Consider the following 27,097-nt stretch of genomic DNA (forward strand, 5'->3'; position numbering starts at 1 on the left):
AGAGAGAGGTTGATTTAGAGCAGTGGTCCCCAGATCACCAACATCCATGATGCCTAGGAACTTAGTTAGAATGCAGACTCACATCTCACTCCAGAGCTACAGGATCGGAAATCTGAGATTGGGGCCCAACAATCTATGTTTTAACAAGCCTTCCAGGCAATTCCGATGCACACTGAAGTTTGAGAACCACTGGTTTAGAAGAACAGCTTTGTCAGCCACCACAGCCATTGAGGTGGCAAGACAAGATTACTGCCACAGGCCAAGAGTGGCAAAGTGATCTTGGCCTGGAGCCTGCTGCTGTGACTGGCTGTGACTCTGAAAGCCAGAGCAAACCACAGCAATAACTGGGAAGGGTCGCCCACCACTTCTCCCAGGACTTTCTGCGGGCAGAGCTCAGGAAACATCTCCCAGAGAACCTTACAGCAAGGTTTCTGGGCTCATGCCGCTTTGAAAATTTCTCCATTGTCTCAAGGCTGTTCTTTCTCTCTCTTTTTTTTTTAATTTAACTTTAAGTTCAGGGATACAAGTGCAGGTTTGTTTTGTAGGTAAACTTGTGTCATGGGGGTTTATTGTACAGATTATTTTGTCACCCAGGTATTAAGGCTAGTAATCATTATTTTTCCTGATCCTCTCCCTCTTCCCTCTGATAGTCCCCAGTCAATGTTGTTCCCCTCTATGTGTCCATGTGCTCTCAACATTTAGCTCTCACTTAAAAGTGAGAACATGCAATATTTGGTTTTCTATTCCTGCATTAGCTTGTTAAGGAAAATGCCTCCAGCTTCATCCATGTTCCTGCAAAGGACATGGTCTCATTCTTTTTTTATGGCTGCATAGTATTCTATGATGTATATTTGCCACATTTTCTTTATCTAGTCTACCACTGATAGGCATTTAGGTTGATTCCATGTCTTTGCTATTGTGACTACTGCTGCAATGAACATTCACATGCTTGTGTCTTTATGATATGGAAGACAATCTAGGCAATACCATTCTGGACATAGGAACAGGCAAAGATTTCATGACAAAAATGCCAAAAGTAATTGCAACAAAAGCAAAAATTGACAAATGGGATCTAATTAAACTAAAGAGCTTCTACACAGCAAATGAAACTACCAACAGAGTGAACAGACACCCTACAGAATGGGAAAAAAATGTTTGCAAACTATTATTCTGACAAAGTTCTAATAGCTAGCATCTATAAGGAACTTAAATCAACAAGCAAAAAAGCAAATAACCCCATTAAAAAGTGGGCAAAGGACATGAATAGACACTTTTCAAAAGAAATACATGCAGCCAACAATCATATGAAAAAAAAGTTCAACATCACTGATCGTTAGAGAAATGTAAATCAAAATCACAGTGAGATACCAGCTCATACTAGTCAGAATGGCTATTATTAAAAAGTCAAAAAATAACAGATGCTGGTGAGGTTGCACAGAAACAGGAATGCTTATTATACACTGTTGATGGGAATGAGCGTAAATTAGTTCAACCATTGTGGAAGACAGTGTGGCAATTCCTCAAAGATCTAAAAACAGAAATACCATTCGACCCAGTAATCCCATTACTGGGTATACACCCAAAGGATTATAAATCATTCCGTCACAAAGAGACCATTCTTTCTCATGTGGATTGGCCAGGTCCCCAGCTCATTTCACTCCTCCTCCAGTGAGAAAGAGGAGTGCTCTGAAGTCAGACAAGCCTGGTGTGGAGCACTGGCTTGGATAAGCCAATGATCTTGAGCATGTTACTTAACTTCTCTGAGCTTCAGTTTCCTCATCTCAAAAATGAGGCTAATAGTACCTTGTAAGGTTGTTATGAAGACTAAATGGCCCATACCGATGCTAAATAAAATAAATTATTACTGAATTGCTATTGTGATTATTACTAGATTACCTTGTTCTGAGCCTCATCTGTTCTGTCTGGGTCCACCCTTAGGTGGTATCTTAAGAGTTCAAGATTCCTAAAAGTCATCCCATCTTTTTGGCTCCTGGCTTACTGCTGGGGCTCACTTTGCAGGTGAGCCCAGGAGAGCACCCAGCTGCAGAGACATGGGCAGAGGTGTGTGTTGGGGGTAGGCGGTGCATGTGATAGAAAGGAGAGCTGATATGGGGTTTCATTTCATTTCCCAAGTCTGCCACCTTGAGATTTGACAGCTTAGGGCTAAAGTTCTTTTGTAGAATTATGGCTAGGCTGATGCCCTAGAGCTGGTTGCCTCTGAAGTGTTCTCCTCCCTTGCTGCCTACCAGGACTGCTGCCTGCCATATTGGCTCCCCAGAAACCATAGCTTTGGGCTAGATATCTAGTGGCTATGCATAGGGACTTTGGAACCAAATGGACCTGGTCTGTGTCCCAGTTCTGCAGCTGGCTAGCCAAGTAACCTTGGGCATATACTTATCACTCTATGCCTCAGTTTCCTCATCTGTAAAATGGGAATAATAATAGTATCTACCCATGGGAGGATATTTGGACATGAAAAGAGGCTGCACAGGTGTTGTCATGGGATGAACTCAGTCCTGGCTGATATTTTTGGTGTCTTCCATGATGATCTACTGTTGTCTTTTGCCCCTGGACAAGGAGGAAGCCACAGAGGTCTAAGTCCCTGGAACTCACGCCTAGCCTGCTCTAATAACTCTTCTCACCCTGGTCCTACTCAACAGGACAGCTTCTGTGCCCCACCCCCATCCCCAACCCTGAGGCTCCAGGAAGCCAAGTTCAGGGGCATCCCAGTGGAGAAGATGGGTGCAGCAGTGGGCATGGCAATGGGGCTGAGACATCTTCCTTGCAGACACTCATTGAGGATGTGTCTCCCTTGTTGAGTTCCCAGCAGCTGGGCCCTAACTGGGCAGTGTCCTGGTCTCCAGTAAAGAAAGGACTCCCCACCAGACAGGCAGCCATGCCCCCACCTGAGAGGCAGCAGAACTGAATGGGGGAGCTTGGCTTGCACTTATCTCTTGGCACCTGGAGAAGGAAATTAAGGGAGCAATTAATTGTATAAAGCAGGTGGTTTGTGAAACTTAAGTTCGGATAAAAAGTTTAATTATCCCTAAGCCCTAATACAAATTAATTAGCCTTCCATATTAGGAAGGTAAGCTTCCTTGCTTTTGCCTCAATCCAGACATTACTGTGGATTACCGAGGATGTGCTGGGAGAGACAGAGCAACCGAAGCAGAGTCCCTGGGCCCCACCTGCTCAGGGCAAACAGCTGCCTCCACATTGGCCCCAGATAGGGTTTGAGTGTGAGTCCGAACTCTGGGCTGGGCACCACAGCTCACCTGTACCTGGGATGTCACCTCCATGAAGACCTTTCTTGTCCCTTACTATCCCTACCCACAATGCCAGAGTAGAGAGAAGAGGAGAGTCCTTATTTGCATGAGTAGAGGAAGACAAAAAGGAAATAAGGCTACGGGTTTAATTTTTTTTCTTCTAAGCCATGACTGTTTCCGTTTTTTTTTTATTTACCTCCTTTTTCTTCAAAATTCCAGAGAGAAAAGAAGCCATAGACACCATTAAGACTTAGAGAATCACCATTAGCTCCCCCACTTCAGTATTCTGCCCAGGTGGGCCCCAGGAGGGACCATGGGATAAAGGGTCCTGCACACCACTGCCATTATGCTCGTAATTAGCTGCCATTTAGTGAGTGTTTACCGTGTAATAGGCATGTAGTCTTTGCAACAATGTTGAGTTAATTTACTCATTAACTCATACATTCAACAAACATTTATTGAAGTGCCTTGAGCAGGGAAATTACATGATTGGATTTACATTTTAAAAATATGCTTCTGGCTGGGTGTGGTTGCTCACACCTGCAAAATCCCAGTGCTTTGAGAGGCCACGATGGAAGGATCACTTGAGGGCAGGAGTTCCAGACCAGCCTGGGCAACATAGTGAAACTCACCTCTACAAAAAATAAAAAAATCAGCTGGGCATGGTGGCAACCACCTGCAGTCCTTGCTACTCAGGAGGCTAAGGTGGGAGGATCACTTGAGCTCAGGAATTTATATTATTTTATATATATAAAATAATTTACATTATAATTTTATGTATATATATATAAGTAATTGTTTTATATGTATATATGGGGAACAAAAGTAGAAGTGAGAATTTTGGTTAAGAGACTTTTGCAGAAGTCTAGTTTAGAAATAATGATGGTCCGGGCCCAGGGTTTATTTAATAAACACTTATAAACAAAGCTTTTCCTATATGCTAGGTTGAGCTTTCACAAAACATAATTCATCCAATCCCTCACAGCAACCCTGTGACGTAGGTACTATTAATTGATCAATGCCAGGAAACTGAAGACAAAGGACTTCAGTATCATGGCCAAAGTCACCCAGCTAACAAGTGGCAGAGCCAGGATTTGCCCTGGGTAGCCTAGCACTCAGAGACCACACTTTTAACCACTGTGCTGTGCTGCTGCCACTGAGAGGAGGTGGAGAGAAGGAGTTAAGTTCCCACTGACTCCTCACAGCCCTCTTCCAGAGCCCTCCTTTCCCTCGCCCTACCCTCACTGCCCCTTCCACCCTTCCCTGACCCTGGCAGGAGCAGGATGTGAAGGAAAGAGCAGGGGCAATGAAAACCACCTGCGCTCTAACCCCAGCAGTTCTGCCTCTTACTACTTGAGTGACCTTGAACAAGTTCCTGTCCTCTGTGGACTTACGCTCCTCATCCCTAAAGTGGGTCAACTGTACCTGATAGGGTGGGTTACTGTGAGACCCACTAATGCAGATAAAGTTTCTAGCACAGGCTCTGGTACATTGTCCCTTTTCATTCTTCCATTCCCCAACTCCACTTTTTTGGGCCAAACTTTCCCATTCCTTTGATGGTTTCCCTTGAGAGGATTTCCAGACAGCCTCCCTTCTCTAGACATGATCCAGTTAATCAACGTCCTACAGACTACATAGTGCCTGGAACTTGACACAGCAGCCTAGAAATGGTCTGCATCGAGGAGCAGAGTACAGCACCCATTCTTTTATCCAGACACTGCACTCACATCATGCCAGCCAAGGATGGCATTAGGTTTTTAACAGCCTGTTTATACTGGTGGCCAATGTTGAAGTTAAATTCCCTGGTGATTTTTAACAGAGACTCTTTTTAAGCCAGGTCTTTCCCATCAGCTATACGTCATTGATTATTTGAATCAAAATGCTGGTGTTCTCATTTATCTTTGTTAAAATTAATCTGGTTGGTTTCACCCAAGATTACAACCTCTTAAAATCCTTTTGACTCCTAAAGACCTCAATTCATAGTAGCTCTGTCGTTTAGAAATGGGAGGAACTTACTTTGAAACAATCATCAGTAGCAGCCTCATCATCATCGTTACCACAGGAGCCAAATGAAAGAAGGTTAAACAAAAATTTGGTAGTGAGCAGAGTCAAAGGAAGGATGGAACAGCTAAGCGACAGGAAAGTTGGGGTGCAGCTGGTCCTCGGTAAGAATTAGAACAGGAACTCCAGCTCCATCACTGTCCTTTCCATCACTCATCTCCTGCTAGTGCCAATCTTCTTCCTCCCTGACTGCAATCCCGCTTTTCCCCATGGCAGACACCGTGGCTGCCAACAGCTCCAGAGCTTTGCTTGTTGCAATGTCGGCTTCTTTGAAAGAGACTGATCTGATCCCTATGTAAAAGTCCAAGGAAGGGGAAAAGATGTTCCACATCATCAGCCATCAGGAAAACCCAAATCAAAACCATAACGAGATAATACCCACAGGGATAGTGATAAAAAGACAGACAATAACAAGTGTTGTCTTAGATAAAGAGAAATGGGACCCCTCATTCATCGCTGGTGGGAATGTAAAATGGCACAGCCACTCTGGAAAACATTTTGGCAGTTCCTCAAACTATTTAACATAGTTACCGTATGACTCCTAGGGAAATGGAAACATGTTCACACAAAAACTTGTACACAAATGTTCATAGCAGCATTATCCAGAACAACTCAAATGTGGGAACAGCCCAAATGTCATCAACTGATGAATGAATGAACAAAATGTGGTATACCCAGACAGTGGAATGTTTTTCAGCCATAAAAAGGAATGGAGTACTGATGCATGCCACAACATGGATGAACCTTGAAAACACATTCAGTGAAAGAAGTCAGACACCAAAAGCTACATATATGGGTCCGTTCACATGAATTGTCCAATATGAGGACATCTATGGAGACAGGAAGTAGATTCTTGGTTGTGTAAGTCTGAGAGGTAGGCTGTGGAATGGTCACTGACTGCTAATGGGTACAAGTTTTTTTAGGGGTTATGAAGTGCTCTAAAATTAAACTGTGGTGATGTGAGCACAACTCTGCAAATATACTAAAAACCATTGAAATGTACAATTTAAATGGTTGGATTTTGTAGTATGTAAATTGTGTCTCAGTAAAGCTTTTAAAAAAAAATAAATCCAGGAAAGGAAGTCATTGACTCAGCATGGGTGAGATGCCCTATTTTGAACTCACAAACTGTGGCAAGTGGGCATGGGGGCATGGGAAATATGGCAGCTTATCTGAACAGTTTACATCATCATGGTAATGAGAGGCACAATTCCTATTAGGGTGTCAGCAGACAAAACAATAGGTACCCACTACACTGGCTAATTCTAGACAACTTACAGTTATTCAAACACTGAATTAAGGGTTTCTTCTGAATTATCTCATTAATTATCGCAACAGACCTGGGGATATAAAACCCATTTTATAGGTGATAGAGGCTCGGGTTAAATAAATGGCCCTGGGTCACTTAACTATTGGGTAACTAATGTAAGCTAGGGTTCACACCCAGGTTGGACTCCAGTGTCCTCTCTTAATTATTAGGCCATGTTGCCTCCCTCTGGCTTTATATAAGTTGTTGAAAAATTCTGGAACATACCACTGGAGACCTGACTTGAGATCTATTCTTTCTTTCATTTACTTATTTACTTTTTCACTAAAGGAGATGTTTTAACATGAAAACCATGAACTTCCTTTGCTGGCATAGGACCACAGTTGGTAATCTTTGAGAAGTGTCAGAAGACTGGACATGGTTGTATAAACCCTGCTAACCACACTGCTATCCACACCACACTCCTTCAGCTTGTCAGGGGTATAAAGAGCTGGGACAAGAACACATCTCTTTAAAATCATGATTCAGTCGGTCTGGAGCAGTCTCCTGATCTACCAACCAGTCAACCTCACTGTCACCACAAGAAATAAGGTTAATTTGGCAAAATGTGTGCCTAGAGAACCAATACAGCTTATTTTCCAAGTATTCACAAGCCGTCCACTTAATAATCTGCTCTCAAATTCTGCCAGCAATTTGATGGCAGAATTTATGGATGCCCAGCATATTGGTCTGTGGTTTCTCCTTTTGCCTTCTTTAAAAATTCAATACAACTCTTTTCCATCTCGTGTCTCTTGGCAATTTTCTGCTGCACCATGATTTCTCAAAGATCCAGGGCAGTGGTTCTGCAGCCCCATCTGCACATTCCTCCTGTCTCCCGGGTGGGATTCATGTGGGCCTGTGACGTAAATTTACTGAATTCAGCTGCACCCTTGCCTGCTCTCCCGTCTCCTACTTTAAGCTCCGGATCCTTCTTGTCGGCATTTGTCCCAGCCTCTTCAAGACGCAGCTCCTCCTTCTCGGTGGAGAAGGCAGAGGACATCTGGGAGTGGATTATTCGGCTTTCTCCCCGTCATCTGTCACTAGCAGACCATCTGCCCCAGCAGGAGGCATGGCTTCCTTTCTCCCTCTTTCTTCAAATGGATAAAACAATCTTTCTGTTGTCCTTAGCATTCCTCACCAGCCTCGGTCACTCTGAAATGCAGCCTTCCTGACGTTCTTCTTCCACATTCCTGCCATGCTTAATTTCATCCACAGCCCTGTGCCCGCGGGCCTTCAGTTATGTCATCTGAAAATCCCAGCTAAGGTGATATATCTCAGAGGCAGCCTCTTTTTCTTCATCACTGGGGCTATTTGAACTTGGGAAAACCAACTGTGTTTTTAGAGTTTCTCAGCAAGAGAGACTGTGGTTTTCAGAATGCCTAGCTAAAAGTAATAGTATTTATTGTTTATAGAGCTGTATATGTTACAATAGGATTATGATCTAGGTTACGGTTATTATCTTCAATTTATAGATAAGGAAACTGAGGCCCAGAGTAACATTCCCCCAAGATCACACAGTTATTTTATGGAGCTGGGTGAGTCTTGAACCCACATTGTCTAAGTTCAGAATCCACATTCTCAACCGCTTCCCTGGAGGCCTGTCCTGAGTATCATGGCAGAGGAGACAACCCTAACTGCAAAGATCTAGAAGGCTCTATCGCAGGCCTCAATGCTGGTGCACGTCCAGGAAATCTTGAGCCAGGGCAAAGGGCATGGACACTGAAGGAGAAGGAAGACAGTCTCAAAACAGGAGCCTACTTCAAAGGGAATTGAGAGGCTTAAGTGAGTTCATTCATTCATTCACCAAATACCTGTCTACTTCTGCCAAATCTTCCACAAACTTCTTGGGTGTTCATACTTCTGAAATAGCTTGCCCCATCCCCTTCCACATCCTCTCTGGAAACCCAAGCTCCATGGTCTCCTCAGGACAAATGACTATGAGCCTATTTTAGCAGAAACAACTGCTGGTCATCCTAACCTTGTTTCTGCTCCAGACACCCAGAGGGCACAGAGACAGGGAGTCGGTGTTTCTGGCTTTGGCCAAAGGAGTAATCAAAGCTCTTTGCTTAATAAGGCCTTTCAATTATCTCAATAAACACTTAACCACTGTGGAGAGTATCTTATTGATTGAGGACAGAGGCTCTGGCCTGGCTGCCCAGGACTGAGTAGGATCCAGGCCAAGCTGGTCCCAGAGGGCAGCTGCTAGGGTGTGAAGTACTTAAGCGAGTTTCTCCAAGCTCTGAGAGGAGCCGGCACAGTTCCAACATGGCTTCACAGATGTGAGGGGCTGAGCTTCAGAGCTCATGGTCCCCCGCTGAGATGCTATGGCTACTGGAAAACAGATAAAACCAAGAAGAGTGGCTTTTAATCCCAGCTGAGCAAATGAGGGCAGTCCATGTAATTATCTCAGCCTCAGTATCTGTGTCTGTACAACGGGGATAAGAATACAAAGTTCACAGGGTTCATGGGGCTTATGTGAGGTAAATATGTAGAAGTGCTTTGTAAATTATAAATCCACATGCATAGAAGGCGACTTTGTTATTTGTTATTATCATCAGAAATGAGATTCTGTTGCTTTTCTGCTTAAAACTCCTCATAGCACCTCACTGTATTTAAGATAAACCCATGTTCCTCCCCGTGGCCCGTCAGACGCTGCATGATCTGGCCCCTGTCTGCCTTATCCTCCTCTTGTGGGCTCTAGTCTTGCTCACCCTTTGACAGTTCCTAGATCAGGCCAGACCCTTCCTGCTACCTCAGGGTCTATGTACTTGCTGTTCCCTCTACCGCACACCATTGTCCCCAGGTGTTTTGCATGACTGGATCCTTTACCTTCAGCTCTCAGCTTAAATGTTAGCTCATCAGAGAGGCCTTTCCTGACCCCAGTCACACCATCTGATGCAGAACCTCTCTCTAGTCTTTTCCTAGAACCAACTTTTTTATGTATTCGCTTAATTGTTTATGGTCTTGTTAGGATGCTGTCTCCTTGCACATAAGGATCTTGTCTCTTTTGTTCATCCCCAGGTTGTGTCACAGTACCTGGCACATAGTAGGTACTCTAAACAATTGCTGAATGAGTGAATGAATGAATAGGTGAATGACTGGCAGGGAAGCCTGACTTGTTTCCCAAATGGCCCTCGCTCCCTTACACCCTGTTTCTCTCCCTCTCTCAGATACGGAGACATGGTGCCTAAGACGATTGCAGGGAAGATCTTCGGCTCCATCTGCTCCTTGAGTGGCGTCCTCGTCATTGCCCTGCCAGTCCCTGTGATTGTTTCCAACTTTAGCCGGATTTATCACCAGAATCAGAGAGCTGATAAACGCAGAGCACAAAAGGTAAGCCTCAGACGCAGGGATGCGGGGGGCAGTGTAAAGGATGCGGGGGAGCACCAGTCAGGGAGCCAGGCCTAGAGCTTCTCGGAGGATCACTGCACAGACAGCCTTTGGCTTTGCAAGGTAAGGTAGCTTCAGTCCCTTCCTGCTCACCGGTCTCCTAAATTCCAGCCCCAGTCAGTTCCAAAATGCAATGAACCCTCAATTATCTATAAGCTGATTATCCCCCTTTGGACATTCTGTGGCAATTTCCTTGGCCCCTGGCTCCACCTCCACTCCCTCAGCCACTGCCACTCAGCCGTCCCTGCATGCCTCCCTCTGCCAACCAAGAGCTTACTAGGAAACATAATCTCTTTTTAATATCCTATAAAAGCCTATACAAAACCCAGTGACAAAAATAAATTTGTTGAAAAGAAAAATAAATACTGTGAAAGGAGCGCATCCTGAGGCTGCTGAGTTCAGAGACATATGGCACAAGAGGCTTCAGGAATCTCCAGGATATCATAACGTAAAGGCACAGAACGTAACCGCAGTTAGAGATCAGGAGACTAACCATGAGTCCTGAGGAAAGCTTTAGATTATGCTCCATATACACTACTGAAGACGGCAGGAGAGGGTAGAATACGGTCATTTGCCCATGCAATGAGGAAAAATGTCTGAAGCCTTTAGTGCTCAGAAAGAAGCCTCTTTTTCCAGCTAGCCCTGAACCTTCTTTCTAGAACAGCTCATCAACTCAGCCAATTCTTGTTCACTTGCATTTTTAAGGCATCTAGCCAGTGAGGTTCCTGGGTAGTGACTTTCCCCAGGTTTCCTCTCAGAAGAGGGATATCTGGGTTGGGGGAGCGGGGAGTGGTGTTATTGTCTTCAGATTTGGTCTGAACTGCGATGCCCCTTTAGCAGCATCTCAGCCCCCAGGGATTGTGGCCAGAGCCTTTCTGAGGACAATGGACAGGAGGCAAGCTGTTGAAAGATTGACTTTTGGAGGCTTGGGGTTTTGTCTCCTTACTTTATTCTTTCTTTTATCCATTATTCCACAAACATTTACTGAACACATACTATGTGGTCGGCCCTATGCATTGCAGCCAGATTCTTTCCTTGCTACAGATCCCTGCTACAGGCCTTCCACTTGCAGGGATAACCTCCAACTAGCAGGGCTTGATTTGGGTGTAAAGGCTCAAAGGGAAGTTAATGTCTTTCTGGAGGAAGAAATCCAGAATTTCAGAACAGATCTGTGTATGCCGACTGTCACAAAGCTATAAAGGTTATGAAAGCAAGCTCCAAAATGTATAATTATTATATAACAATTCACATATAATTGTATAGTGAATCCATTTGGTTCCCACCTCTAGCCTATCACCTTCTGTGTGCCTTTGTGGTTGGCTCTTCCTTGCCCTCCTGTCTCCTCTGCCTCTGCTGAGCTATGTTTTTACTTATCCTGACCTGGTCTGTTAGGTTGTCACCTTAAGATTTATCTTCTGGCTCTGTGCCATCATCCTCTCTGTCCCATACATGCCTATCTCCTACCTCTTCACCCAAGGTCAGGGTTTCCCTACCTCCTGTTCCCTGCCAGTCACCCCAGAAATGGAAATCTTACCTCTTTCCCTGTTCAAGTCAGGCAGCAAATTTGAATACAGTCCAAATTTGTTACGCAGTTCTAAATAAGGGAGTGGGAGAAACTGGGATCTCCTTCCCACATTCAGGAACCAGAGACCCTGAAGGGCCCAGGATCCTCTAGTGGCCCCGCCCCCAAGGGGCCGGGGCTGACACAGGTTTTTGGCAGAGCAGATGAGATTCACAGGAATCCTCAGCTCACACACTAGCTCATGGCTGTGCACACACCAGTGACAGCCCATTCCAGCTGTGCTCTCAATGGCTCCTACAGCTACCTTCCCCTCCCCTGGGAATTGATTTATTATTGCTTTTAGAGATGGAATCTCACAGTGTTGTCCAGGATGGAGTCAAACTCCTGGGGTTAAGGAATCCTCCCACCTCAGCCTCCAGAGTAGCTAGGATTACAGGCGCATTCCCGGCTCTCCCCTGGGACATTATAAAGTTCATCCTGTGTGATTAAAATCTAGGAGCAACTTAGGCTTATTCCTTCCTCTAGTTGCTAAAGATGAGTCTCCCTCCTTCCCTGTCCCTTTCCCTCTTCCTCTTCTCTCTCCCCTTGAAATCAGAGTAAATATTTACGGTGTTTTTACCTCGCCTGGATACTGTTTCTCCTCAAGGTTACTCAGCTCTGTCTCTGTCACCTTGGGCTTCCTATAAGAGGGAAAAAATACTTGCTGCTCCAGCACTGAGTCTTTCACCATGGGTCAAGGCAAGCAGGTCCAGAAAATTTGGTGGAAAGGGAGAGACGGGATAGGCAGGAGGCTAATGACAGTTCTCAACCCAGACCACATACTTGGGAGCTATAGTAGCTATATTAACTTCCCTCAAAGGGAAATTAATGCCGTCATCCTCTTCCCATGACTAGTTTGCTTGGGATTATTACTAAGATTAGTCTATTACTATTTGCTTTAGATACTGTGTCCTCTGAGCCAAGTGAATTGGAGATAAGGGGAGGTCTAGCAGTGGACAGAGAAGGGAACATCTGGAGTGGGGCATTTGGTCCCCATGTTGAGTTCTGGTACATACCCATATTCTTTTCTTTAATGAAATGTTTTATTGAGATAATTATAGATGCCTATGTAGTTGTAAGAAATAACACAAAGCAATCCCTCGTAAAATTTGCCCAGCAGTTCCCCCAGTGGTAACATTGTACAAAACAATAGTATATATTTCACAACCAGGGTATAGACATTGTACAACCAACCAATCTTATTCAGATATTCCCGTTTTACTTGTTCTGGCGTGTGTGTGTGTGCGTGTGTGCATGTGTGTGTGTTAAGTTCATGCATCCACTGCTGTGGTCAAGAGACTCAACAGTTCCGACACTACAAGAATCTTGTGGGTTGCCCTTTTATAACCCCACCTTCTGCCCTAGCCCTGCCCTGTCCCTAACCCCTAGCAACCATTTATTTTTCCATCATTTATAAAATGTTTTCATTTCAAAAATGTTATATAAATGAATTCATGCAATAGGTAACCTTTGGGGATTGGCTTTTTCCATTCTATATGATTTCTGGATTTTCATCCAAGTTGCTGTATCAATAATTCACTTGTTTTTATTGCTGAGTAGTATTCCAAGGTACAGATGTACCAGTCTGTTTATTTGCCTGTTGAGGAACACCTGGGATGATTCCAGTTTTTGGTTATTACAAATAAAGCTACTGTGCACAATCATGTAGAAGTTTTTATGTGAGCATAAGTTTTAATTTCTCTGAAATAAATGCCTAAGAATGCAATTGCCCATGTTTTGTCCTTTCCATTTCTTTCTGTTTCTCTTCCTTCTGCCTCTTCCGGGCCAAGAGATAGAAATACTCATGGTTAAAAGGCACCCATTAGCCAAACAGGAAGAAACTGCTTAATTGTGAGAGGCATCTCAAGGATTGATAGAAGTATGGGCTTGAGCATAGACGGTGCCTGCAGCGGTACCCAGGGTAGCAGCCTTCTCCTTCCAGATCCCCTCTCCTCCAACTCTGGATTCTCCACATTTGTTGAAAATGCAATCTCCTGGGTTTTTCTCAAATTTTGAAACTTGCCTGATGGTGGAAATTCAGGAAAGGAGGAGGAAAAAGTTCTGGAAGCAGCATTCAGGTCTGAAAGTTGGAGGTCCTGAGCTGAAGTCTTGCTTATCCACTCCCTTGCCCTGGATAAGTCACTTCCCCTCACATCACATCTTCCCTTTTTTTTTTTTTTTTTTTTGTCTTTGAATTGGTCTGGATGATCTCCAAGCTCTCTTTCAACTCCCACATTGTTTTTAACCTATAGAAGAGGGTGAGATTGAGCAGTCCACACAAGGATTGGGCCCATTACGGTGGCTGTATAAGCATGGTCTTCCAGCCATCTACATAGGATCTTCTTCCTTCCTCAGCCATCATAAACTTTGCTTGAGCACCTGTTCAGTGCGAAGCCCTGTGTTGGGTGCTAGAGATATGAATATGCATAAGTCACATGCCCCAGCCCCCAAGAGCTCAAAACCAAGCCATAGAGCCCCACCAAATTTCACAGGCTGGGTATGGTTCTGTAAATCCATTGCAAACCTCTTTATCCTGTGTGGGAAGTGATTAAATGATCCAGTGCATTTGATATGACAATCTGTTGCTTTAATAGAGCCCAGGGTAAGAAAAGATTAAAAGAAGTGCCACAAAAAAGAACAGGAGAATCTTTCATCTCTAGAAACTAATGAAGACAGACCCCAGATACGAGAAAGGTCTGGCTCCAAGTGGTGCAATCAAATTATGTAAGACTATAATGAGCTTGACACAATTGGATTTCCATATGAAACTCTCAACACCCAGCACTCACCCAAAGAAAATGCAGCCACATCCTCAAATGAGGAATTGGCTTGAATATAAACATCTAGCCAAGGCAAGGGCTGGGGCAGCATTCCCATTGAGTAGAACCGTCCTGGACCACGAATGAATGTTCTCTGCTTGTAGAGAGGAGGAATGATAGGGCTGATTTGCCATCATCCTTTCTCTCCCAGGTTCCCCTTTTTATTCTTTCCTTCATCAAGAGAAGCAGTCTTCCTCAGACTTAGGGGAAGATCTTTCAGGCTCAAGTCCTGGCCTCTTCCCCATATTTAGAAGCCTGGGAAGGGAGTTGAATTGTTTCTGCAAGGAGATACTTCCCAGGAAGCAAGAGATATACGTCCTTTGTGCTTCTGCTGACCATCTGAACCCACGAGTCCGTGGCCTCCTTTGAGCAGATGAATCAGCCCAGCAGGACACTTGGGGAGTGGGTGACAAGAAGAGGAAATTGCCACAATTTCCCTAGGACTCTTCTCCTGCTTAGAGTCCATGCTGAATTCACATATGGGCTTGGTCAGAGGCAGGAGGAGGGACCTTTTACTTCAGGATAGGTCTGTGATCCTTGTGGGCTGCTCTGCTTCCAGTAGCAAGAGCCCGAGGCTGTATCTAGATCTACAGAGTCCAAACCTCAAGCTGCATTTTTTTAAACCAGCAAGAAACCTTTACCGAGTCCTTTCTCCCTCTCAGTCGCCTTCCTTAGTCCTCTCTCTGGCTATGCTACTGTCATGGCGACACTGATTACAGTCATTAGGAGGGAGAAGGGCAGCCAGCATGTGTGTAATGTGTTCAGCTTCTCCCTGTGCAAGCAGAAGAGATGAGCTCATACTGAGATACCATGCAGCCCTCCTGCAGTGGATCTTCTCTGCTGAAGGCTTCCCAGGTTGGAGCTGGGGAGAGTTTCAGCTGTCCTAGTTAAAGCCAAGTAGTGTGTGGAAATGTGTCCCATCTCCCTTCTTACGCATACCCGGTCAACTCTGACATGTACCTATACTCATTCCCACTGTCATGCACAGCAAAATAAACATATATTAACATACACATGCAGCTGGGTGCAGTGGCTCACACCTGTAATCCTAGCACTTTGGGAGGCTGAGGCGGGTGGATCACCTGAGGTCAGGAGTTTGAGAACAGCCTGGCCAACATGGTGAAACCCCGTCGCTACCAAAAATACAAAAATTAGCCAGGTGTGATGGTGGGTGCCCATAATCCCAACTACCTGGGAGGCTGAGGCAGGAGAATCACTTAAACCTGAGAGACGGAGGTTGCAGTGAGCCACTGCAATCTAGCCTGGGTGATAGAGCAAGACTCAGTCTCAAAAAAAAAAAAAGAATCATCTAATCCAGGCAAGGTGGTGTGCACCTGCATGCATGTATGTGTGTGTGTATATATATATATACACACACACACACACATGCATGAATCCACTCCCAAAGACAGACATACAATTGTAAATATGTTTATTAACTTTAAAAATGGAGAACATACTGTTTATTGGGGGTACATCAGTAAATAAGGCAAAAACTCCTGCCTTGGAGTTTACATTTCAGTGGAAATGTGAGGAGTTTACATTTCAGCTGAGAGAAAGAGAAAGTATCAAGATAAATATATGAAACATGAATTACCTTAGTAATAAGTGCTAAGAAAAAAATTGCAGAGGAGTTAAGAAGTATTGAAGGGCACATAGGCACATGCCTTGCTTTTCTCATAATTAATATTTAGGGAACTACTATATGCAGAAAACTGTACTGTTCCCTAGAGGAGAATCAGGACAGCCATCACATACACTCCTCTAAGGAGTTTGCAGCCTATTTAGAGATAAGAAATACCCCAACTGTATAGCACATAGCATTTTGCAATACCGAGTAGATAAAGGTCATGAAACCTTTGGGAGTAGAGAGCTTGGATGAGTGATATTTCTCCTGCCAGGATTATACTCAGGCTGGAGAGATGAGTGGAAACTCCTGGGAATTCTGACCCGACCAAGCTGTACAAAGTGGGTACACAATGTCTCAGACCAAATCCCTGGATCTATAACTGGAGATGCATGAGGCTGGAGAGAAACAGCCTCATCCCCTTCATCAGGTGTCATCAGGCTTGCTGTCTTTCTGTATCATGGTCTCCCTCATTCTTTTATTATCTCTGCCAATCACAGAAGGCCCGCCTTGCCAGGATCCGTGTGGCCAAAACAGGCAGTTCCAATGCATACCTGCACAGCAAGCGCAACGGGCTCCTCAACGAGGCACTGGAGCTGACGGTAGGTGCCTAGAGGACCTGGGCTGGGGAACGTCAAGGGGCAGATGGGCTTGTTTTCTCTTTCCGGGGACACCAGCACTTCCACCCTGGAGCCCCAGTAGGAACCCCAAGGAGGGTATGTTTCCAAACTTTCCTCAGGTAGCAGCCCCTCTGTTCACATACCCCTCCCATAGGATTATCACCACTACCTCTAAACCAAGTTTAGGCCAAGGGCCCCTGAGCCCAAAGGCTAGCATGTTCAATGCTGACCCTGAAATTTGGTCAAATAAAAAAATTTGATTTTTCTATTGCCCTTTGACCTTTAGTGGAGAAATGAAGGAGCTGCAGAGGGGAAGAGCCACAAGCTTTTTACTCAGTCTCTCTTCTTTTTTTACTAGGGCACCCCAGAAGAGGAGCACATGGGCAAGACCACCTCACTCATCGAGAGCCAGCATCATCACCTACTGCACTGCCTGGAAAAAACCACTGTGAGTCCCAGCCCATTGCCACCTCCTTTTCATCACTGACCCTGACCCTTTTCCAAGGCTGTATTCATATCTTCACTCTGGGACAGAAGTCAAAGTCTGTCCCCTCCAGATCCAAAAGGTAGTGATGAGATCTATCGGCCCTCAGATGGAAGATCCTGAGGAGTGGGGCAAGGTCAGCAGGGTGGGAGGCCAGCTCTGTTCTGCAGGAGCATTGAGGAGGTCACTCCCCCAGGCTCCCACATACCCCACATTCATCTCCACAGCCCATTTCTTGATTTCTGAGGACTTAAGGCTTTGCTTACCAGTTTCTAACTTCTGATGGGCATTACCCTTCAAAGCTTGGGCTGAATTTGTATAGGACAGTGGAGAAGAGTGTTGATTTCTGTCCTGCCTCTGGGGCTGGGTTGATGCAGCCTGTGGGCCCCTTGGCTCCCTACATCCTCCTGCAGACAGTGTATGAAGGAGGCAGTGCATGTATTTCTCCAGCCAAGATTCATCAGTACTGCTCCCCTCAACCCCACCCCTGCCCAATCACCCTGTGGTTCTCAGGGAGTCCAGATGCTAACAGGCTGATTGTTAAAACAGAGCCATGGCTTAGGGTGCCACAGCTGGAGTTGGAATGATGCTTGTGCCTAACCATCAGACTGAAAGGAAGGGCAGTGGGGCCAACCCTGGACCCTTGGCAGAAAGTGCTAGGCATAGTAGATAGGGAAGAGAGGTCAGGGTAGAAAAGCCAAAGAGAAACGAAGTGAAAGCCTTCCTGTTCCTTTCTAGAACCTCCTCCCCAAAGAGTCTATAGTCAGGGCTCAGTACACTAAGGAAGGAACTTCCTAATTCTAGATGTTCCATATCCTGGCCTCCCAGATGTAGAGAGAATAAACGTTAGATGACTCATTTTATCGGGGTGAGGGGCCAGGACAAAATCTTGTTATGTTGCCCAGGCTGGTCTTAAAACTCCTGGCCTCAAATGATCCTCCCATCTCAGCCTCCCAAGTAGCGGGGACTACAGGTGCACACCACCATGCCTGGCTTAGATGACTCTTTTTTTTTTTTTTGAGACAGAGTCTCACTCTGTTACAGGCTGGAGTGCAGTGGTGTGATCTCAGCCCACTGCAACCTCCACCTCCCAGGTTCAAACAATTCTCCTGCCTCAGCCTCCTGAGTAGCTGGGACTACAGGCGTGTGCCACTATGCGCAGCTAATTTTTGTATTTTTAGTAGAGATGGGGTTTCACCATGTTGACCAGGATGGTCTTGATCTGACCTTGTGACCCGCCCACCTCAACCTCCCAAAGTGTGGGATTACAAGCGTGAGCCACCGTGCCCAGCCAAGATGACTCTATCTGAGCCAAATGCAGATACTGTGGATGACAGATGAACCTAATAAGGACTTCCAAAATGGGAAGGTGCTCTGCAAACCGTAGTTTACAGGATTGATCATCAAGAACCTATATTCATATCTAGATTTTGTCTCAAAGACTCTGAGCTTGCCAAAGGAATAGGCCCAGACCCAACTGCCCTTTCCAAGTTGCATGTGCTGGGTGGAATGTATACGTTGAAAGTATATGGGTGAAAATATTTGGGTTTGAAGGGATGGAATGTTGGCATTAAAGAAATGAGATTTTAGAATTGAGGGATGGAATGCTGGCATTGAAGGGATGGAATGCTGAATTTGAGGGAAAGAATGTTGGATTGTGGGGATGAGATATTGGGATTAAAGCTCTGGAATGCTGGATTTTAGGGGAGGAATGTTTGGCTCAAGGGATGGAATGTTGGGACAGGAGAGGCAGAATGTTGGGATAGAAGGAGTGAATGTTGGGATTGAGCAGGGTCTTGTTGGGGCTAAAGGGTGGAATGTTGGGATGAAGGGGGCAGAATGTCGGGAATGAGGGGTGGAATGTTGGACTCAAGGGGTGGAATGCCGGGGTCGAGAGATTGAATGTCAAAACTGGCTTGGGAATGCTGGAATGTACAATCAATGGTGTTTTTATCTTCTGTTGGCATGTTGTCCTGTAGGGGTTGTCCTATCTTGTGGATGATCCCCTGTTATCTGTACGAACCTCCACCATCAAGGTATAACTTTTTAAAAATTCAATTGATGTTTTTCTCTCTGATACTCCTGAGTCTGTGGATTCTCCCCTTTTTACCCCCTGACCCGGTCGTGTGCATGTGCTGCTGATTCTTCCGGGGCTCCTCCTACCTCTGCTGTCACACCCAGCACCAGCTCAGGCTTCTAGTTTCTTGTGCTGAACCACCCAACTCTCTTTCCAGTTCCCTCTTTGGACCTCCCCAGGGGCGTGGTGGAACATGGCACCAGTGCTGGTGTCCTCTGACTCTCCATGTGCCACATCTGTCTGTGCCACCTCCCAGCTCCGTGGGGACTCTTGGTATTTGCTGCCAGGCTGGTCTTTCTCTGAACTCCATTCTCATGCCATTTCTCTTCAGACTGTCTCCTCACTCTGGCAGCCTTGGCCAGACCAATAATGCCATAGATTTGTAGTCACCTTGGCCAAACAGCCATTTTTTAGTTATCCTGGGTTCAGCTACACCCCATCCCAATGGCCTCCAGTCAGGAGACAGTTAGAAATCCCTTCCCATGCTTACACTTGACCTAGGGAATCCTGTATATTAAGGCCTCATATCCCATAATCAGGTGGGAAAAAAAAAAAAAAAGAAACTCTATCCCTAACAGTTTGCCCTTGGATCAATTGGCCCTCAGGATCAATGCTCTCCCAATTCTGTGAATGACCTTCATGTTTAAAAGCTTTTGTCACACCCTTATTCATTAAACCCAGGAAAGACAACCTAGCATAACTACTATCCACAGTCAGTGACTCCTAATCTGCCACCTCTGGCAAATCCTGTACAGAGCCTGGAAAGTAAAGCCTTTGCATCTAGCTGTGATGATGCCACTGAATCCCTCTGTGTCCTCTATATCCCTTTAGCTCAAAGCTGTAGGTGGAGTATATGTCACATCATGATTTCACAACTGGAGTACCTACCCTTTGAGCTGATGCCCAAGGCTGCCAATATGATTCTCTTTCTGTCCTTATTGGGTGCCCATGGGACATCACCCCTCTTGAATGCTTATCTGTAATCCAGGCAGCTGGGAGGCCTTCCTTAAAGGTCCAGAACAGAGACAGGCAGCATACAGAGTATAGGAGCTCACCTCTCTCCTCCCTATCTTCTTTTCCTACCTCTTCTCCTTCTGCCTCCCACAGAACCACGAGTTTATTGATGAGCAGATGTTTGAGCAGAACTGCATGGAGAGTTCAATGCAGAACTATCCGTCCACAAGAAGTCCCTCATTGTCCAGCCATGCAGGCCTCACTACCACCTGCTGCTCCCGTCGTAGTAAGAAGACCACACACCTGCCCAATTCTAACCTGCCAGCTACTCGCCTGCGTAGCATGCAAGAGCTCAGCACGATCCACATCCAGGGCAGTGAGCAGCCCTCCCTCACTACCAGGTGGGTGGCTTCCATCCCATCACCCGCAAAGGCTTGAGTCATCACAGAACTAGACAATCACTGCATTAGGAAAACCTTGAGGATCATCTAGGCGCTCCCCTTATCTAATGCATGAGCCCCTCTACCTTCCTTTTCCTTGCAAGGTAACCCAAAGGCCCTTCATGTGCTGTTGGAGTAGGTACTATAGCAGTTTAGGCTGAAAATGGGATTTGATAACGGGGGGAAAAAAACTTTAAAAAGAATTATATATATATATATATATATATATATATATATATATATATATATATACACACACACACATGTAAAATAATGTGTCTATAGATACACAAAAATAACCTGCTCTGGTACAAGGAATGGACCAATCATTTTCTCAAGAAACAATTTTCATATTTGCGTTATTCATGGCTTAACCTAGGCTGGTTTTGAATCCCAGAGACTGACTTTTCCCTCCCTCTCTGCTTATATTTAGACCACTTCCCACTACCTTCAAATGGGTGGCAGAGAATTCAGGGAATGCAAATGCCAAATGCCACAAATGATAGGTAAACAATCACTGGGGGGGAAATGTACACTCTGAAATTCAAAGTCCAATATACCCATCTTTGTAATTGCTAGTAGTTTAGGAATCATAATTAGAATGGGTAATTACAAGCTGATTACAAAAGGCAGAGATAGAGGGACAACAAAATATCTTCCTAGTTACCATGAGCAAGAAATGTAGGGGGTCAAGGAAGGTTTGGGACGCTGGCCAGCAGGAACCATCATCAACTCACTCTTTTCTATCCCAGTCGCTCCAGCCTTAATTTGAAAGCAGACGACGGACTGAGACCAAACTGCAAAACATCCCAGATCACCACAGCCATCATCAGCATCCCCACCCCCCCAGCGCTAACCCCAGAGGGGGAAAGTCGGCCACCCCCTGCCAGCCCAGGCCCCAACACGAACATTCCTTCCATAGCCAGCAATGTTGTCAAGGTCTCCGCCTTGTAAAACCACTGGACAGAGGGCCAGAGCGGGTAGTGGGGAATGAAGGGGACTGGCATGTTGGTGGGTGGCCACTGGGACCACTCCCTCCCCCTTTCCCCACTATTTCTGCCTGCCTCATTGTACCCCTAGCACTGAGACTTGTGCCTGGAAGGAAAAAGAGGCAGCAAAGGGGCACCTGAGGTTCATGCTGCTAGCGTGGACATAGCCCTGTGATACTGCATCTCACTGGGGCCAGAGGAAGGGAGGGAGGGTGGGGGGGTCGGGGATGGGCCAGTGGGGGATGTAGGCTATGTGCCAGGACAGGGCCTGGATGGAGGAGCCTCAGACTCAGACCAAATAACAATCGTTTCTGGAGACCCCAGTGAGGAAAATACAAGACCAAGAGCAGCAACAAGGCCAAGTTGTCACAAGCAAACCAGGAAGAAAATATAACACTGTGTATTTAAGCACCTTTTTCAAGGCTCTTAATGGATAATATTTATTCATGGGAAAAGGTGGAAAACAAAAACACCAATGGATTTTTGTGAAGTGTTTTTCTCCATGGACCCAACACCTTTGAACCAAAACAATGAATTTTGTGAGGAATTTTTTTTTTCTCCTTTTATAGCAAAAGCTTTTAGGCTAAGAAGTCAGTTATTGCTGAGTTCTCTCTCCATTCCCCCAGGTGGGTGAGGTCAACTGAGCCTGGGCCCCCACTGCCCAGCTGACCTGCACAGAGCTGCCAAGTGACCACACGGCAATCCTTACCCTCTGTCTGTCCCTGTCTCCCTTGTCTCTGTACCTCTCTGCTTACCCCTGGCTGTTTCTGTGTCCAGCCATCTGTCTCTACCTGGATCCTGTGATCCTGAAACACATCAGTAAAGCCTTCTTCATCACTGCCACGCACAACAGACTTGTGCCTGGGAGTTTTATCTGTGTGAATGCAATTGCAGAGGAGGACAGAGTGAAGCAAAAATTGCGAAAGTTTAGGGGTGAGGGAAGTCTACCTCACAGAACAGAGGTGCTTCCCTTGGGGTTGGAACCACTGGTGTTTGCAGTTTCAGTTTCTGGGAAAGAAAGGGAATGACCAGATTTATCACACTGGAATCTTGAAAAGGCAAATTGCCAACACCTGAGAAGCGGTCAACTCTGGTATGTGCCAGTGAGGGGAGAACAGAAGAACCCAGGGCTCGCAGCTGCAGCCAGTCATTATGGCACCTTGCTATGGACCCTTCCTTTAGGACCCACCATAAAGTCCATCCAAGAGCCCTTCCAAGAGGCCCTGGGAGTAGTTTCCTCCAGAAAGGGCAGTGGTATGAGGACCAAGATTTCTCTGACTTATGTCACACCAGAGGCCAACTCCCACACAGAAGCTGTTGGAACGGTAAGCCTGTGTGCCTCATGAAAAATGCCTCAAAGCATGAAAGAAAGTAAGAGATTATAGATATTCTTACCTGCTATGAAAGATGCCTTGATGTCTGAAGAGGCTTCAGCCTGATCTCTCTGAAGATAGCTGAAATGAGGGAGAAGCCTAATCACCTCTGTGCAAGCAAAGGAGTGAAGCTTATTTCTTGAACACCTGGACAACCTATCTGTTCAACTAGCTTGCACCCTGGTGGAGCTGGGGATAGCATTTCTAGAATCCTCCTAATCATTGTTCACTCCTTACAGCAGAGTAGGTGGGCCTCAGGGTTAATGACAAGTCCTTTCCTGCCCTTCTCAGCCCCCAGCCACCTTGCTGCAGTCTCTGTAGCCTGGGCTCTGAAATATATGAGGTCCTCAGGAGCTGCCTATCCATCCTACAGCTTAGTGGTTAGCTGTCTAATTGTAGGCCAAGGATTTCTCTGCCCACCACAGACATGTAAATGAGTTTCACTAGCCAGGAACCTAAAAACACCCTTCGTGGGCTTCCCTATGACCCCAGCTCGATTGACTGTGTAGGCAGAGAAAGTCAAAAAGTTTTGAGGTGGCACCTAACCAGAATGTGGGCAGTAGGCAGAGGAGAGGGAGCCTTCTTTCTATCTTTATCTCCTTATTCTTGTCCTCATTGACCATGAGCTGAGTTCTTTCTCTGGGTCTGGCCTCAAGGATTTCCCCCTGATGTGGGAATGGGGTGGTTCTTGCCCTCTGAGCTTACAGATTAAGAAGGTAGAAAGGCTTTACAACTGAAGAGTACCTACATGTATACAACCAACCAACCTAAACACATCAGAGAAAACAGACTTAAATCAATTCACTTCATATACACATCTCATTAGAAGACCAGGCTAAACTTCACTTAGAGAGCAGGCAAACGATTAGAAAAGAATTTTTCTCTTAAAAAAGAGTAATAGAGTAAAATTAGGAGTGTCTAAGTATCTTAGTTATACTTCATAAGATCTGACTGGGGTAAGAGATAAAGAGGTAAATAGGGCCAGGCATGGTGGCTCACGCCTGTAATCCCAGCACTTTGGGAGGTCAGGGTGGGCAGATCACCTGAGGTCAGGAGTTCAAGACCAGCCTGGCCAACATGGTGAAATCCCATCCCTACTAAAAATACAAAAATTAGCCAGGCATGGTGGTGGGCGCCTGTAGTTCCAGTTACTTGGAAGGCTGAGTGGGAGGATTGCTTGAACCCGGGAGGCAGAGGTTGCATTAAGCCAAGATCGAGCCACACTGCACTCCAGCCCAAGCGACAGAGAGTGACTCAGTCTCAAAAAAAAAAAAAGAAGTAAATTGGACTGTGGTTGCATACACATACAAACTGCCTGTGATGAATTTAAGAACAGGTCATTACAGGATTAGAATAATGACAGATTCAACGAAGGATCTGTTTGATAGGGCACCAAAGGAACATTTTACTGGTTCCCACAAAAGTTAATAAATGTTAAATATCATGTCCTAAGCAATTTCCCATTTTTTTATTGATCCTAATCAACAGAATGTTTTGTGTTCCTTCTATTTCACGTTCAGACCCCACATCACGCCACTTCCTGAAAGACCATTAGAGCATCCCCTTTTTCTCCATCCTCCATTGTAGCCTTAGCCAGAGATAAAAGATTCAGCTCACTTCTGGTTCAAAAAATGTCGTCAACCTTTGGAGAATGGCTCATCTACACTACATAACACAGCCAGATGACACTGCTAAAGGGTATTGTAAGAAAACACAAGGTCCAAAGTATGCTGAATCGGTTTCATAAGTATAACTCGTTGGTCAGTGACTGAAATACCAGGATATCAGGGTTTTCTGGGGGCCAATAGCTTTCTGGTGCAATGACTCTAGAGCTTTGATAGTTCATGAACCACTTTGACATAATAAAAGATTCTCAAAACCACCTATTCTATTCAATCCCACTCAGCATTAAGGGAGGGGGGGCATTTTTAAAAAAAAGAAAAAAGAAACCTAATGGCTACATTCAAATATGAAATGAATGGGAACCTAGAAAACATAGTACTAAGAGTATAGCAGAACTAGAAGATATTTAAGAATATCTCATTCATTTTACAGTATAGAAAACTGAGACCCAGAGAAATTAAATGACTTGTTCAAGGTCATGCAGTCACTGAATGACAGAGCTGAGACCAAACCACAAGTCTTTTGGCTGTCAGTCTAATGCATTTTCTACCACACCCACTGCCTCTCAGAGCAATGATGCTTTGGAGAAGATCCATCAAAGAACCCATACTGTAATTAGAGACAAGTCTTACATAAATGTCAATACTGCTTGGACACAGCCCTTGGAAATCACCTGACTGTACTAATACAAACCATACTTTGGAAACCTCCATTCTCTGGACAGAATCATCTATGGACTATCGATTTTGTCAGAAATCAGTGAACAAGAGTCAAGTTTTTTTCAGTCAAATATTTTCTCTTCTCAATGAAGAGAAGGCTAGGACAATGACATTTTGAAGCATACCTTTTATACTGCTTGTGGTCCTTACTACAGTCTGTGATGGTAGTAGGTAAAGTAGCTAAATCCTTGATTCAAAGAGGGGAAAACACGTGGAAAGAAACTGAATGATTTATACAAGTTCACATGGCAAGTTAGTGGCAGAACCATTATTGCAATCCAGGACTGAAGACATCTTGTCCTAGTATTTTTCCTCCACATTATGTTGCACTGCTCTGAGGCTTGCTTATATTTTTAATACCTGGATTTCCAGGGTGGTGACTTGGGGGAGGGAAGCATTCAATTCAGAACCACCTTGAATCAGATCTCTAGAAACAAATTCTGTACTATTTCTCCTTCATCCTGTTTTCATAACTAGTGCCAAGCTCAGGACTAATTGCATAGACTCCCTTTCAAAAGACCAATAGATATTCTCAGTGACAGTTGAACACATTAGTTTACAGTCACACAGAATTTGAACAGAACTTAAAGTGGACAGTTAATGCCGATCTATGATTAACAAAAACATCAACTTGTGGATATGCTGATGATTTTATCCAGTTTTCAAAATATGATTCCTACAGTTCAGGATATCACTTACTTGTTAGATTGTAGACAAGGCAAGTGGCCATTGAGACATTATGTACTTAAGAGTTTTTCCTTGTTTAAGTTTTGCAGAGGTAGTGGTTGAAAGTTGAGCTAATACTAGATTTTGAGGTTATTAATGAATTCCAGTTGTCAAGTCTCCCCCACTTCAATTACCAGGTAACTATAAGGCAAAAATATCCCAATGCTGCAAACTTAAGGCAATATTCATTTCCTTTCTACACTACAACTTGGTATGGTAACCGTGACAAACTTTTATTTTCCCTTTCTGATTTCCTAATGAAATCTCATTATTTGCAAAGCTTTAAAATGACTAAATGAAGGAAAAACATTGTTATGACCCATAACCCTTGGATGGAGCCCAAATAGCATCACGAAGACCATCATTAAAACTAAGAGAAAGTGGCTATCAGAAAACGAAACAGCTTTAAAGGGGTTCCTTTTAAGTCTTGTTTTCTATTCAGAATGTCCTATGTTTTTTCTCAAGTGTGGGAATGACATTTATCTTAGCAGGTTACTCAACTACACTGGATGATGTCACTCTAACCAGTGTAGGGCACTGACCCAAGTCCTGGGGGGCTCCTTGGACCAATGGACTATTTTACAAACCTGGGAGGTGGGAGGGATGGTATATTTTTGATAATCAGACATTCCAATGTAATGTTTTCCTTAGAGGTCACACCCTCCCCCCATTAATGTCATCGTGAGACACATCAAGTGTGTTATTTTCTATTTTCGTATAATAAATGGGCTTTGCTTATCAACATCACAATGGCAAAGAAGAAATATACTGTACAAAACTGCAGGAAGATAAAACATGAAAACTTTCTATGAAAAAAAAAAAAACTCGAGTTTCCTGTTGTCTTCTTTTGAAACTGTAGTACATATGTTAAAACATGTATATCATTTACAGTATTGAGTCAGTACTGCTGTACCTGATGTATCCAATCTGGATTAAACAAACTATGTGCCACAAACCCTAAAATGACTGTTTCTTTGAATACTGAGTCTCCTTTCCTCCCAAAGGTGCTGGTATATACTAGAAAATAAGAATAATTTGAACAAAGATTGGCTTTCTACCTTG

General features: G+C 44.7%; 1 protein-coding gene across 2 annotated transcripts in view; it reads left to right on the forward strand.

Annotated features, from left to right (window-relative positions):
* The window catches only part of KCND3 (potassium voltage-gated channel subfamily D member 3), a 221,451-nt gene extending 194,461 nt beyond the window's left edge, over positions 1 to 26,990 (forward strand). Inside the window, exons 3-8 of one of the 2 annotated variants that reach the window (XM_021671918.2) lie at positions 9,804 to 9,966; positions 16,531 to 16,632; positions 17,009 to 17,098; positions 19,114 to 19,170; positions 20,319 to 20,566; positions 21,358 to 26,990. In XM_021671918.2, the coding sequence (XP_021527593.1) occupies positions 9,804 to 9,966; positions 16,531 to 16,632; positions 17,009 to 17,098; positions 19,114 to 19,170; positions 20,319 to 20,566; positions 21,358 to 21,559 (862 nt within the window). In that variant the 3' untranslated portion in view covers positions 21,560 to 26,990. The remainder of the gene's footprint in view (positions 1 to 9,803; positions 9,967 to 16,530; positions 16,633 to 17,008; positions 17,099 to 19,113; positions 19,171 to 20,318; positions 20,567 to 21,357) is intronic. The other variant, XM_012468154.3, reaches the window with a different exon arrangement.
* Positions 26,991 to 27,097: the final 107 nt, after the last annotated feature.

Source organism: Aotus nancymaae, unplaced genomic scaffold (assembly GCF_030222135.1).
Source record: "Aotus nancymaae isolate 86718 unplaced genomic scaffold, 86718_ANA_hifiasm-v0.15.2.pri h1tg000007l, whole genome shotgun sequence".
NCBI classification, from domain to species: Eukaryota; Metazoa; Chordata; class Mammalia; order Primates; family Aotidae; genus Aotus; species Aotus nancymaae.